Below are 15,991 nucleotides of genomic sequence, written 5' to 3'. Positions count from 1 at the left end.
TCAAGAAGGCATACGGCATGCTTTCCTTCATTGGAAGGGGTATTGAGTACAAGAGTTGGCAGGTCATGTTACAGTTGTATAAGACTTTGGTTCGGCCACATTTGGAATACTGTGAACAGTTCTGGTCGCCACATTACCAAAAGCATGTGGATGCTTTGGAGAAGGTGCAGAGGAGGTTCACCAGAATGTTACCTGGTATGGAGGGCGCTAGCCACTACTGGTTGAGTAGATTAGGATTATTTTAATTAGAAAGACGGAGGTTGAGGGGGGACCTCATTGAGGTCTACAAAATCATGAGAGATATAGACAGGGTGGATAGCAAGAAGCTTTTTCCCCAGAGTGGGGGGCTCAATTACTAGGGGTCATGAGTTCAAGGTGAGAGGGGAAAAGTTTAAGGGAGATATGCGTGGAAAGTTCTTTACGCAGAGGGTGGTGGGTGCCTGGAACGCATTGCCGGCGGAGGTGGTAGAGGCGGGCACGATAGCTTCATTTAAGATGTATCTAGACAGATACATGAATGAGCAGGGAGCAGAGGGATACAGATCCTTAGAAAATAGGCAACAGTTTTAGATAGAGGATCTGGATCAGCGCAGGCTGAACAAACTTGCTGTAAAGCAGCTTTCGCAAAATAGTGACCATAATAATGATTGATTTTACAGTACGTTTGAATGCGATACGGTTCATTTTGAAACTAGGTTCTTAAATCTGAAGAAAGAAAATTATGAAGTTTTGAGAGGGTATGGTCGATTGGGAAAATACATTAAAAGATTTGGCAATACACAGGCAATGGCTAGCGTTTAAAGAAATACTGTATAGTCTACAACAGATATAATTCCTCCAAGGCACAAACACCCAAAAGGATAGGTAAATCAACTGTGGTTAACAAAATAAATTAGAGATTGCTTTACATTGAAGAAAATGGCTTATAAGGATGGGAGAAAAAGTGATAAGCTTGAGGATTGGGACCAATTTAGAACCTAGCAAAGGAGGACCAAGAAATTGACTAAGGGAAAATAGAATGTGAATGTAAACTAACGAGAAACAAAGGCGGACTGGAAAAGCTTCTTTCGGTATGTGAAAAGGAAAAGATTAGCTAGGACAAATGTGTGCCAATTACAGGTGGGCACAGCAGAATGTATAGTGGAGGATCGGGAACTAAACAGTTACTATGCGTCTGCCTTCACGGCAATCAGTAGACTTTGTGAAACTGAGACTCTAAAATAATTTTTTTGTAAAGAGGTAGTACTTGGAAAGTTAACTCAATTGAAGGTTGATAAATCCCCTGGACCAGATGTGCTTCGGCCCAGAATGTTGAAGGAGGTGACTAGATAGATGGTTGGTGCATTAGTCACTATCTTTCAAAATTCTTTAGCTTCTGGAAAGGTTCCTCCAAGTGGAAAGTACTAAATGTAACCCCACTCATTCATATACAATTACAGCAATTCAACTGTGGCCTGTAACAGTTCTAGTGTTCCGGTTCTGGTCTATGCAAAATAAACACATTATAAACATTAGTGATCTTTGTTTGATTTTCTGAGCCAAAGTATGGGTATAATTCGGCACCACAATGTTTGCTAAATTCACACATTACGAATTCATCAAGCGCATTACCAAAACATTAACAATATTTGACAGTGTTAATGCTCGATTAGATAGAAAAATGTTGTTCAATAGATCATTTGAACATTAACATGCTCAAGCGCTGTTCTTTCTGCTCAAGAAATAGACTTAAAAGAAAAGATGAATCTGTACATTTGTTCCTTTGAAAAATCAATTACAAGAACTCCTTGCTGATGAATCACATTGTTATTTTCTTCCTTAGAATGACTGAATGTTTTAATGACTTCAAACACAGTTTATGGCTCATATAACCTTGTGAAATGTTCATTTCTTGTTTACTTTATTCATTCAATTAAAGATTCCATCTTGAAAATGGAAAACAATATTAAAAACCACAGGCACGTTATGAGTATGGAATAAATCTGATTATATTGGCAAAGTAAGGAATGACCAACCAACAAGGTCTATCTTGTGTAATAAGTCTTCACTCCAAGAACATATGAAGGCTTTCTAGTGAAAATGCTCATGTGGAGCTTTTGAAGATCATAAAGGATGGATAATTAATGATGAATTAGTTAGCTGGACAAAAATCTTTCTTTGCAATTGAATACAGATGACAGCAAATGAACACATTTCGGAAAAATGGCCAGCAGAGGATGGCGAAGATCAGATATGTGATCTGGTCATGGTAATAGAGGAAGCAATGTCAAAATGTGATGACACCAAATTAGCATGCACAGCAAATCAGGCAGACGCTGGGTAAGAGAATGGGCAGGTAATAGCAAACCTAATTCAAGGTAGAGGTAAATGTAAAGGTTTACATTGTAGAAAATCAAAAAGTGAGATGATAAGTAACAGGAACACCAACATCCAAAACAATACCGCCCCCCCCCCCCCCCCCCCCCCCCCCACACACACACACACACACTAACAGCGACCAGATCTTCAAAATGCAAAATAAACATAATAATAATCCTGGTCAGGCTTACATTAACACTTCAAAGAAGTTACTGTGAAAAGCCCCTAGTCGCCACATTCCGGCGCCTGTTCGGATACACTGAGGGAGAATTCAGAATGTCCAAATTACAGCATGCCTTTCGGGACTTGTGGGAGGAAACCGGAGTACCAGGAGGAAAACCCACACAGATACAGGGAGAACATGCAGACTCCACACAGGCAGTGACCCAAGCCGGGAATTGAACCTGGGACCCTGGAGCTGTGAAGCAACAGTGCTCCCCACTGTGCTACTGCACGAACAGCTGCCATCTACGATAGAACCCATCGATTGACCGCCCTCACCGCAAACTGGACCATCTCGAGGTACAAGAATTCCATCAAATCACCAGCCATGCTTTGGCACTGGGTGGCGTCATCTGTCTCCAGCTCAGTAGTATCCATCGCCGGGCCAACAACGATGCGAATGTCGAATGCATTCACCGCAATTCTGGTTGGTCTGACAGGGGAGGTGGTGGCATAGTGGCATTGTCACTGGACTAGTATTGCAGGCACTCAGGATAATGATATGGGGACACGGGGTCGAATCCCACCATGGCAGGTGATCTGGAATTAAAAAGTCTAATGATGACCATGAAACCATTGTCAATTGTCGGAAAAACCCATCTGGTTCACTAATGTCCTTCAGGAAAGGAAATCTCCCATCCTTACCTGGTCTTGCCTACACCTGACTCCAGGCCCGCAGCAATGTGGTTGACCCTTATCTGCCCCTCAAGGGGAATTAGGAATGGGCAATAAATGCTAGCACAGCCTGTGACGCCCACCTCCCATGAACGAATAAAAAACCCTCAAATACAACGACAAACGGACAGGGCTCTAAATCAATAGACAGGATTGCCGATATGGTTGAGAAAAAAGTCCCCCAAAAAAACACCAGCTTGGGACAGGATCAGATCCTATATTATGGTGATCAGGCCCTCTCGAGCACCGCTCACAATTATCCTCAACCCCCTCAAAAACCGACTCATCCTGGCCTTGGTGAGATATCTTTAGCTGTATCAAGCACAACCTTGCACAGGATGACATAGCATTCACCTTAAGGGATCACTCCATACCTCCTCCTCCCATCTGGCCTTCACCTCATCCACAGAACCCTGCTCTTCCCCCATGATCTGCCCATATATCCCAGACGCGCTAACCTCCTCTGACTCCGCATACAAGAGCATCCTTTCAAGCAAGGTAGATGGCTGTGCCTCCGGGAAAGTTGGAAATGCCCACTGATCACCGTCGCCCATCTGAAAATATATGAACCTATCCAGCCCCAGCTTTCACCTTCAACTCCGCCCAACTCGCAAACCGGCTCTCCAGAAACAAATCCCTTACCCTCTCCGGCCCCTTGCCTTCCCACTTCCTGAATGTAACATCCAAGTTCAATCTATTCCGATGAACATTTTCCCACGATTTGTAAATAAGTGATTCCTACAGTTGGGGCCTATCTTGACACTTTCTTCAACTTAAATTGCTGATGGAGCTGCCGCTATATTGTCAATGTGGAAACTACCACCAGTTTCCCAGAATATTTCGCCGGCGGAAACAGTAGAGATGCCGTCACCAGGGTTTCCAGACAGTCGCTCTACATGACCCCAACTCCATCTGTATCCAACTAATCTCCTGATCCCCACACCATCTCAACACTTTCTCTGCATTGGCTATGCAGTAATAATACTGTCAACCCCCCCCCCCACCTGCCTTTACTTCTAACGGATCCCTCTCCGATTCCGAGATATTCTCCCCACCTATATGAAGCCCATTATGAGCTGCCCCATCACTCGAAAAAAATGACGGCAGAAAAACAGGGAGGCATTGAAATAAGAACACAAATCGTGGCAAAATGTTCATCGGAATAGATTGAACTTGGCCCGCCATGACAGTGGAAGGCTGTCTCACCTCTGCAAGTCTGCTCTAACCTTGCTCGCCAAGCTTATAAAATTCAGTTTGCGAAGTTGCGTCCAATCCCGGGCCACCTGAACCCCTAAATAGCGAAAACTGGTCCCCGCCAAATGGAATGTCAACCCCTCAAATCCAGCACCTCCTCTCAGAGTGATAACCACAAAACATTCACTATGCCCAACATTTAGTTTATATCCTGAAAAGGAACCGAACCTCTCCAAAATCACCATTATCTCCTGGACTCCTAACATACAGTAAAAGGTCATCAGCGCATAGGGACACCCTGTGCTCTACTCCACCCCTCACAATTCCCTGCCACTTTTCCAAGGCCCTCAAAGCAATCGCCAATGGTTCGATCGCCAACACAAACAACAGCAATGACATATGGCATCCCTGCCTTGTCCCCCTATGGAGCTTGAACGACCCCGAATTCATGTTGGCCGTTCGATTACTAGCAGCCGACGCTCCAATAACAGCTGGACCCACGATACAAACCCACGACCAATCCCAAACTTACCCAGAACCGAAAACAAGTAGCTCCATTCGACCCAATCAAACGTCTTTTTGGCATCCGGAGACACAATAATTTCCAACCATACCCAAACCTCAACAAGATCAACAAACCTCTCTCCCCTCCAAGAGAAAAAAAAACCCACACAGGAACACAAACCAATCCCCTTTTACAACCGCCCCCTTCCCCTAGCAAAGCAAAAGTGAAACAGTGGGAAAGACAGCAACATACAAACGTCCCCCTTCTTACAGAGTCCAAAATAGCCCTCTTCACAGAGGTCCTAACTTCTTCTTTCGGATGGAGGCCTCAGCTTGCTCCGGTGTGTCAAAAAGGTGATTATTTGAGTGCATTGTAACCTGTAAATGCGCCAGATACACCATTCCAAACCTCATGCCCTTATCATAAAACACCGCCTTCGCCCTATTGAAGGCCGCACGCCTCTTCACCAATTCAGACCCAATATCTTGATATATTCGGACCGTATTACCGGCCCAAGTCAATATTCTGAATCCTTTTCGCTCACTCCTAGGCACTCTCCTTCCTTCGATAATTGCGGAAATGGATCATCACTGCCCTCGGTCGCTCTTTCGGTCTTGGCCTTTGCCTGAGCGCCCGATGTGCTCTGTTCAATTCCCGAGGGATGAACACTTCATCCCCTCTCACCAGCCGAGAATACATTTTGGAGAAATACTAGGTCAGCTTTAGGCTCTCTGTCCCCTCTGGAAGCGCCAACAAACTGCGGTTTAACTGCTGTGACCTATTCTTCAGCCACCATTATTAAATGGAGTCATTATATGGTTTTAAGGAGATGGATATATTTCGGACTTAAATAAACAGGTTAAAGGGATATGGGGAACAAGTGGGGAGATGAATTTCAGACCAGGAAGAGATTAGCCATTATCTGATTGAAGAGGCTCAAAGGGTTTAATTGCCTACTTCTGCTCCTAATTCCCATGTTCCTATCAGCAGCTCTGCCTCTCCCAAGGCAAACCGATTCTCGTGCCTCAACAAGGCTTCCTCCACCCTTTTTGCGTCTCGCCTTGTGCCTTCAACATATTCAAAGTTCACACCTACTGATGGTGGCTTTAAAAGATTCCATAATTTTCTGGCCCCACCGCTCAAAATGCCTCTCCATTCGTTTGCCGAACTTTTCAGGCTCCTGTGCCATTACCATGACCAGCGCCATTACCACAGCCAATGTGTCTAACGTAATGGGCCTGCCGGCCATCTTCTCTCCTTCACCTTCCTTCGACGGGCTTCGCTTCTGAACCTTTTTCATGTTGAGCTTCTTTGCCGACAATTTCGACATACCCCCTCGCCTGGAGAGGGTTCACCGACTCAACACACGGGGTTTGAGCACCAAAAACCCGGAAAAACAGGTAGAACGGATCAAATACAAAGACCTTGCCGGGAGACACTTTTTGTGCGTCTTGTCTTTACATGACACCATTGGAAGCCCTAAAGCAGCCCACTTGATTGCTACCCTTTCCACAAACATTCAATCCCTCCACCACTGATGAACAGTGGCACCTGTGTGCCATCTACAATATGCACTGCAGGAACACCCTAAGGTTCCTTAGGCAGCACCTTTCAAACCCACGACCAAATGCAAGAACACCACCACCTGGAGGTTACCCTCCAAGTCACTCACCATTCTGACTGGGAAATATTTTGCATTTCCCTCACTGCCGGGTGAAAATCCTGGAATTCCCTCCCTACCAGCACTGTGGGTGTACTTACATCTCAGCTACTGCAGCGTCCAAGGCAACTCGCCACCACCTTCAAAAGGGCAACTAGGGATGGGCAATAAATGCTGGCCCAGCCAGGGACGCCCACATCCCATAAATGAATAAAAAAACTTCACATATAATAATTATCTTAAAAATGCAACATTGTTGTTATGAGACAAATTCAGCAGCAAAGTTCCACGTGCAGAAAACAAAATAACCAGTTCTGGATAATTGTTGAGCCAGACGAGGAGAATTCCCCACCGCTCTGCGTAATGAATGTCTTGGGATCTTTCAAAATACAAAGATAGACTTGGTTTAATGAGTAGAGATCCTATGATTCTACATCTAGAAGATAGCATCTCAAAATCCTTCACTACTGCATCTAGATGCCATTTGATCTTGGAATAGGTAGACAGAAATGGGATTAGGTTGGTAGCTCTGGTGGGAAAGCGAAGACTTAGCCAGACACACCGGGCACTTTCCATGCCAGAATTTTAATCATGATATGCACTGGAGATATAGGTTAGGTGACTGGATTGTACAGTAAAACAAAGTAGGTCATTTGAACTGTGTGTGACTCATCTGCAAAAATAGTTTTGAAACTCTGGGCATCCTGACACAATGGCTCTGGAACTTGGATATTAGGCAAAATGGCTTGCATCAAGACATTATGCAAAATCGTGGCCATTAAAGCATTAGCTCCTTCTTGCAAGTGCTATTAGCTTCATATATTCTTCGCAAAACCAGGTTAAAATGCTACTTTTAAACAAAGTAAATGAAACTCAATAATATATTTGAGAGAGGGGTGGCCCAGTGACTCAAAATCAGAAAATAACTTTCAGCTTGAGAGTCACCTGCTCAAACATTGGTATTTGACTATACAAAGGTCTCAACACTGCTGCCTGACTGGGGCATAAGCAATAAACAACTCTGATGGTAAATAATCTTTCAGTTTATTCCAATAGCCAGCTCAAAGCTGTCTGTTGTCTGTTGCAGGATGGTTTGTTAATTTTCCAAGAATAGTGAGTAGGCGCCTATTTATTCACAAATTATCGGAACTGAACAGTTCATTACCTGTACGTCTTTTACATCTTGGCTTCCTATGTTTCCAGGCAGGGAGATGATACTGTCCTGTCCAAAGCCAATGGAGCCTCTGTAATTTACTGTAAAATAGTGTCAGTAAGATCTACGTTATTCTAAATAGTGGAGAATTAAAAGAAAATCTGCAACTTTTGGAAACTAAATATAAGCAGAAACTGTTGGAATTGTGCATTGCCCACCTCTACACCAGAAATGGAACTGACCTCTATTTCAGGCATGGTGGGAGTGGAGGAGAAATACTTCATTAGTAGCCAAGAGATCAGCAGCCAAAATGAAAATGCAACTTTTCAGATTCTGATGGGCAGAATACATATTTCCAACATTTTCTGTTATCACCCTTAACTGTGGGAATCAAGCCCCCACATGCCACACGCTCTGCAAAACTTATTCTACAAAATAAGCACATCACTCTAACACAATAGGCCATAAGGGAATTTTTTCTATATTAACTGATTCACTTTACAGTGAACAGTAATGTAATTTACGGTCACTGAAATCTATTGAGCACAGATGCAGTAAACATGGTTATGCCCTTTTTCACTATTTCATCTGACACTTGCCATCAATCCCACTACAGTACTTAACTCTGAAGAACTGCACTTTTAATCTAAAAGGACTAGAGCTTCTATTGGTACATAGGAACATAGGACTTAAGAGCAGAAGTCGGCCATTTACCAGAATACTGAAGGAGGCTGGAGAGGAAATTGCTGAGGCCTGGACAGAAATCTTTGGATCCTCACTGTCTTCAGATGATGTCCCGGAGGACTGGAGAATAGCCAATGTTGTTCCTCTGTTTAAGAAGGGTAGCAAGGATAATCCAGGGAACTACAGGCCGGTGAGCCTTACTTCAGTGGTAGGGAAATTACTGGAGAGAATTCTTCGAGACAGGATCTACTCCCATTTGGAAGCAAATGGACGTATTAGTGAGAGGCAGCATGGTTTTGTGAAGGGGAGGTCGTTTCTCACTAACTTGATAAGAGTTTTTCGAGGCGGTCACAAAGATGATTGATGCAGGTAGGGCAGTGGATGTTGTCTATATGGACTTCAGTAAGGCCTTTGACAAGGTCCCTCATGGGAGACTAGTACAAAAGGTGAAGTCACACGGGATCAGGGGTGAGCTGGCAAGGTGGATACAGAACTGGCTAGGTCATGGAAGGCAGAGAGTAGCAATGGAAGGATGCTTTTCTAATTGGAGGGCTGTGACCAGTGGTGTTCTGCAGGGATCAGTGCTGGGACCTTTACTGTTTGTAGTATATATAAATGATTTGGAGGAAAATGTAACTGGTCTGATTAGTAAGTTTGCAGACGACACAAAGGTTAGTGGAATTGCGGATAGCGATGAGGACTGTCAGAGGATACAGCAGGATTTAGATTGTTTGTAGACTTGGGCGTAGAGATGGCAGATGGAGTTTAATCCGGACAAATGTGAGGTAATGCATTTTGGAAGGGCTAATGCAGGTAGAGAATATACAGTGAATGGTAGAACCCTCAAGAGTATTGAAAGTCAGAGACATCTAGGTGTACAGGTCCACAGGTCACTGAAAGGGGCAACACAGGTGGAGAAGGTAGTCAAGAAGGCATACGGCATGCTTGCCTTCATTGGCCGGGGCATTGAGTATAAGGATTGGCAAATCATGTTGCAGCTGTATAGAACCTTAGTTAGGCCACACTTGGAGTATAGCGTTCAATTCTGGTCGCCACACTACCAGAAGGATGTAGAGGCTTTAGAGAGGGTGCAGAAGAAATTTACCAGAATGTTGCCTGGTATGGAGGGCATTAGCTATGAGGAGCGGTTGAATAAACTCGGTTTGTTCTCACTGGAACGACGGAGGTTGAGGGGCGACCTGATAGAGGTCTACAAAATTATGAGGGGCATAGACAGAGTGGAGAGTCAGAGGCTTTTCTCCAGGGTAGAGGGGTCAATTACTAGGGGGCATAGGTTTAAGGTGAGAGGGGCAAGGTTTAGAGTAGATGTACGAGGCAAGTTTTTTTACACAGAGGGTAGTGGGTGCCTGGAACTCGCTACTGGAGGAGGTGGTGGAAGCAGGGACGATAGTGACATTTAAGGGGCATCTTGACAAATACATGAATAGGATGGGAATAGAGGGATACGGACCCAGGAAGTGTGGAAGATTGTAGTTTAGTCGGGCAGCATGGTCGGCACGGGCTTGGAGGGCCGAAGGGCCTGTAGGGGCACATTTGTTTGTTGTTTGATCCTGTTTTACAAGCTCAGTTTAGAACACAAGAACATAAGAACTAGGAACAGGAGTAGGCTATCTGGCCCCTCGAGCCTGCTCTGCCATTCAATGAGATCATGGCTGATCTTTTGTGGACTCAGCTCCACTTTCCGGCCCGAGTACCATAACCCTTAATCCCTTTATTCTTCAAAAGAGGTTTTGCCACCAAGTGAATGAAATATCAATGCCCCAGTAGAGTTTGAAGCCAGCAGAGGATGGTTAACAAGATTCAAGAACAGATATGGAATTTCACAAGTTACTATAAAAGAGGATGTGCAGGTAAGGTGAATTGCCCATGATCAATGCGTGGGGTTACAGGGATAGGGCAGGGAGTGGGCCTGGGTAGTGTGCTCTTTTGGAGGGTCAGTGCAGACTCAATGGGCTGAATGGCCTCCTTCTGCATTGTGGTAATTCTATGGAGAACAATTGACCTCAGACAAGCTAGTCACAACATCATTGCCTGCTGAACGAAAGAAGATGCCACACTGAGTAAGGTAGAATGAAGAACAAATCCACAACCACGAGACAGGCCTGTACTACAAAACGTCACCAGACAAGATGCTAGCGAGAAGATACGCCATTAACAAAACACCCGGATGTAAACAGACAAAAACAAGATTGTCAGTCTGCTTTTGCTGCAACTGGTCTACATAAGCTGACTCCATTCATCATTGGAAAGTTCGCCAAACCATGCTTCTTCCATCCTTCATCCTCTGCTAGCTTCAAACTCTACTGGGGCATTGATATTTCATTCACTTGGTGGCAAAACCTCTTTTGAAGAATAAAGGGATTAAGGGTTATGGTGCTCGGGCCGGAAAGTGGAGCTGAGTCCACAAAAGATCAGCCATGATCTCACTAACATGCAAAACTTAAGTAGCGCCAAGGCCTGCATGATATCAATTATCAAAGACTGTTTCACCATAAATTCATACCAAATGTCAGGAAACAAATCAGGCAGAACAAATTACCGAAAAGGTAATCTGCTTGACAACTGCCCACAGGGAACCTGGTAACAGGAAATATGATCAAATACAGAAAAACATGACACTAAAAGTAAACCCCTTGACCAAGACATCGTACAGATCATCAAAGCATAACTACAGAAGAGAATGGTGGGCAGTAAGGATAATGTATCAACTTGCCTGAAGAGATTCAACATGAAAAAGAGAACCTTACTTAGGAGGCTATTCCTGGCAGGAAGTGATAATTAACTGGATCAAACACTCCTGGAGGCGCAGCGTGGGTGCTGCATTTGACACGTCAATCAACAGCAATGACAAGCTGTATTGCAAAGGCTTCATTGAAGAAGAAATACTTGAGATCAAGAAGAGAGTTTTGGACTATGATTGATTCAATGTCCACAATCTAGACAATGTTGGAGACGTACTAGATACTGAAGACATCAATGCCTGGTTGAATATCGACACCCAAGAAGATACCAATGAGACAATAACTGATCATGAACTATTGGCAGTGCAACAAATCCAAACCCTGGAGACATTCAGCAAGCTGAAAATGATGACAGTTACTGTGACAAGACCGAACCACTACCATGATTTCATGCAGTCACTGAATACCTAAGAGAATCACTGAGATATTTGAAGCCAACAAAATATCAACTGCTATAAGTGTGATACAACTTTAAAACATGCTAGATCTAGCAAAGGAGAGGCTAGGACTAAATGTGGGCAGTTAAAAATGACAATTTCCTCAAAACACATCCATCTATTCAATAATGGCTTACTACATGTATATTCACATTTGTGACAAGAAAGAAAATCTACTTTATTTGAATTGATTTTTCTTCATTTTGTTTGTTTTATTGTTATGGCTATTGGTTTCGCATGTTCGAAAGAATATTGTTATAACCTCTCTCATATAGCACAGTCTTGAGACGTAGACACCATAACACGGTCCGAGTATAGTCCTCGCCACCTACAACCCTGTCCCCATCCAGCAGAAAAGTGTACTCCTTCAAAGAAACAGAGGAAGACAGATACAGGCTGTGTGTAGCCAAGAAAATACTTTACATTTGATCAAAGAATTGCTCATGCATTCTTTGCCCTATTGTAGGAACAACGTCATAAGCCTAATTCCTCTGTACCTCTGCCAGTGGACACTTCAACTTGAGGTCAGATAATTTAATCTCAACTGATCTTCAATGGTCACTAAGAAAGAGGTGATTTTTCTCTCCTTTTATGTGCAAAAACATCTCTACACTGGCCCCTCGACTCAGCAGCATCCCAAGGACACACCGTAGCTAAAATCGGGAAGATGGTTCACAATTTTCCAATCGAATAGGACCTCAGCCTTTGCAAGAGGGCAGCAGTTTGGTCATGTGCATTACTTACCGAGTAGTACAGCGAACCCTAGCCTGCAGAGTGTGACAGGATACAACATCCATTCTGCTGTGAAAATTGAATGCGGTCCACCTATACAAGAAAAATACGAGTGTCAAACAGCACCAGTAGCTCTACATCCATTTCTCTGATTATGTTCCTCTATTCTTGGATTTATTGTATGGGAGCTACAGGAGGGAAGGGAGGGGATTGGAAATGTCCAAAGCAGCTATAGACCAGGGCCAGTATACAGAGGTCTGACCTGGCATACTTTATTCAATATAGCTCAATACTGATACTGTATACGCAAAAGAACAGGAGTAAAAGAGTTCAACCTCTGATGTCAAGTGCATAAAATAGCATTTGACAATTCATTAACACGCTGTGGAACCGTACAAAGAAACAACTTGCACAATGATCTACTTGTGGTCCTAATTCACGGACTTACTGTACTTGGGTCATGCTACAAGCTTACCATTTCAAATATGATGGGTATTGAAGGTAATGCTTCCTTAGAGTGAAGAAAACTGGTTTTATTTATTCTTGGTGACATCTTACTCAGTTTTCATTTCCTTTGTTCCTCTGCACCAGATTACACTTACTAACCAACTCCAAATAATTCAATCATCCTATTTTTAATATTGACTGCATAAAACTGGCAATTATGCGTACTGCTGGAGACTTGTTAGGAAGTATGACTAAAAATTCAGCAGGCAGACCAGTAAACCAAATTGTCTCTTCAAATTATCCATAAACAAACAAAATATTTGGCTTCAGCGGGTCTGGCAGATCTGTGGAGAGAGGAACAGAACTAATGTTGTGAGTCCAATATTACTCTTCGTTGGAAGTGGAGAGAGCTGGAAATGTGATGAGTTTTATGATGTTGAAAAATGCAGCGGGACAGGTGGAAGAAAATAGAAGGTCAGGGTTGCTTAAAGGGCAGGAGAGGTTAAATGAGACAGCTTTCATAGAACACAAGACAAAGGGAGTGGTAATGATAGTTTTGAAGACTAATACTTTGGATCAGAGTATGTGTTAATTGCAGAATGTAGATCAGCATTGTCTAAAGGAGAAATAGCAGAATGCGTTAATCGCAGAAATAAGATTCAATGCTGTCTGAAAACAAAAACATGAGAACAAGATGGAGGCTGGCACTTGGAGAAAAGAAAAATTAAAACAGAGAACAGAGTTCACGGTCTGATGTTGTTGAACTCAATTTTGAGTCCAGATGGCTGTAAAGTGCTAATTGGAAGATAAAGTGGTGTTAGAACATAGAACATACAGTGCAGGAGGCCATTCGGCCCATCGTGTCTGCACTGACCCACTTAAGCCCTCACTTCCACCCTATCCCCGTAACCCAATAACTCCTCTTAACATTTTTTGGACACCAATGGCAATTTAGGATGGCCAAACCACCTTACCTGCACGTCTTTGGACTGTGGGAGGAAACCGGAGCACCCGGAAGAAACCCACGCAGACACTGGGAGAACGTGCTGACTCCTCACAGACAGTGCCCCAGCAAGGAATCGAACCTGGGACCCTGGTGCTATGAAGCAACAGTGCTATTCACTGTGCTACCGTGCTGCCCTTGTTCTTCCAGCTTGCATTGAACGGCTTCACTGCAACACTGTAGCAGGCCAAGGACAGAAATGAGAGTATGAGAGGAAGGGCAAAATCCCACACTGTTATTCAGACAGTGCTGACCTTTATTCTTCTTTTAATGCCTACACTGAATCAAAGTTTTAATCTTCAATACTATCATTACCACTCCCCTGTCTTGTGTTCCAAAACAGCTGTCACTTAATCTCTCCTGCTCTCTAACCTTCCAAGACCTTGTGTTTTGTTCCATCTGCTTCTTACCCCTTTTATAACTGCATAAAACACATCAAATTTCTACATCTCTCCAGTTCCGAAGAGGAGTCAAATTGGACTTGAAACATTAACTCTGTTCCTCATTCCATAGATGCTGCCAGATCTGCTGAGATTTTTCAGCTTCTTCTGATTTTATTTAAGATTTCCAGAATATGCAGTATTTTGGATTTTATTAAAACATTTAAGCTGTTTGGAATGAACCTAGAAAACAAAGAAAGTAGTGCAAGGGGAAAATCACGAATATTGGAAGACCAGCAACAAAAACAGAAAATGCAGAACAAGTCAGTTAGTATCCGAAAGAGAAATCCTTTATCAGATTCCAACCAGAAGTTTTTCTTCTCCTTTTGGAAGCTGACTTGACTTGCTGTGTGTCTACAATTGCTGCTCGAGGCAGGTCTGTGCTGGGAGGCAGATACGATTCAATCACAATTCCTATTGAAAACGGTTCAGTTACACAATAAAAGTCCAAAGTCAGTCATTACGCACAGTGCCGAGTCCCAGCAAACAGATCAGGAATTAATTAATAATGGTTAGTTTTCGTGGTTATCAGTACCATATACCTGACTCTCACTACACAGTCCCATTTCAGATAATTCATTACAGTGCATTCCACAATAATTTTAACTCACCATGCGGCCAAACAACTAATGGAGGCGAATCACCTTTCCTCTTTGCTCCCGGTAGTAATAGGATACATTCAAAATCCATCGCAACTGAGTGAAAAAGAAGTTACAACAGCACATAATTAGCAGCACTAGATTGCTTCTCAGCAGTCAGCTGTTTCTCCTGCACATGCAACAGGTTATCCTGACAGAGGACAGAACACAACAGCCCTGACACTTCAAATTCACGCAATGCCAATTGCACATTTGAAACCGGGATCTTTCTGCTTTGTCAGATTATCAGACAGTGTGTTTCTGGAGAGAAACAGAAACTGTACAACAAATCGGGAATAAATATTTGGAGTAGAAAGAAAATGCTGCCAACTGAACATAATTTCTATAATGTGAAAGCAATTCAGACCAAACACAATCATTAAGCAAAACAACCAACTCGTTAAGGAAGTACAAGCACTTGCAAAGTGTAAAATTCAGAGAATAAAGAATAGTACAATGCGTTAAGTAGTTTGCTGGTTTCTTCAGTCCTTAGTGAGCTAATATAGGAAATTGACACAGTAAGAAGTCTTACACCAGGTTAAAGTCCAACAGGTTTATTTCAAATCACTAGCATTCAGAGCACAGCTCCCTTATCAGGTGAGTGAAAAGGTGGGTTCTGTCATGATATACATCAGCATGTCATGGTGCAATCACTGACACACTGATGGACATACAGTATGACCAACCAGCATACACAACATCGCAGCCAATCACCAGTGAGAGCACACACACTATAAAGACAGGGGACACCAGAGTTCCAGCTCATTCTAGCAGCAGCCAGCTCAGAGCACAGCGCTCACAGCCTGCCTCTCAGACATCCACCATGTGCTGAGTGCCTCACTTAGATAGTGATAGGACAGGGTCCACAGATAAGCTGGTAATGCACGTACCCAAGTTTACAGTATGTTATTACAGTTGAGTTGTTAATAAAATAGAGTTACATCATCTCCAGCCGTGTTGACCTGTTTGTAGACCAGAACACCCAACACATGGTTCCAGGAGTGGACGCATACTAGCCCGTGTGACCTACCTGCAACTTATCAGCAATCCGCCATCCTGCAGCATGAAGAACATCAACCTG

At 43.4% G+C, this 15,991-nt stretch overlaps 1 protein-coding gene across 1 annotated transcript in view; it reads right to left on the bottom strand.

Annotated features, from left to right (window-relative positions):
- Positions 1-15,991, bottom strand: part of apeh (acylaminoacyl-peptide hydrolase) — a 138,750-nt gene that overhangs the window by 24,461 nt on the left and 98,298 nt on the right. Inside the window, exons 16-18 of the mRNA XM_072472163.1 lie at positions 14,884-14,967; positions 12,395-12,475; positions 7,780-7,868 (exon numbers count right to left, since the gene is read on the bottom strand). Coding sequence (XP_072328264.1) covers positions 7,780-7,868; positions 12,395-12,475; positions 14,884-14,967 — 254 coding nt within the window. The remainder of the gene's footprint in view (positions 1-7,779; positions 7,869-12,394; positions 12,476-14,883; positions 14,968-15,991) is intronic.

The sequence above is a fragment of the Scyliorhinus torazame genome, chromosome 13, assembly GCF_047496885.1.
Source record: "Scyliorhinus torazame isolate Kashiwa2021f chromosome 13, sScyTor2.1, whole genome shotgun sequence".
NCBI lineage: Eukaryota > Metazoa > Chordata > Chondrichthyes > Carcharhiniformes > Scyliorhinidae > Scyliorhinus > Scyliorhinus torazame.
This window is presented reverse-complemented; position numbering and strand designations above follow the sequence as displayed.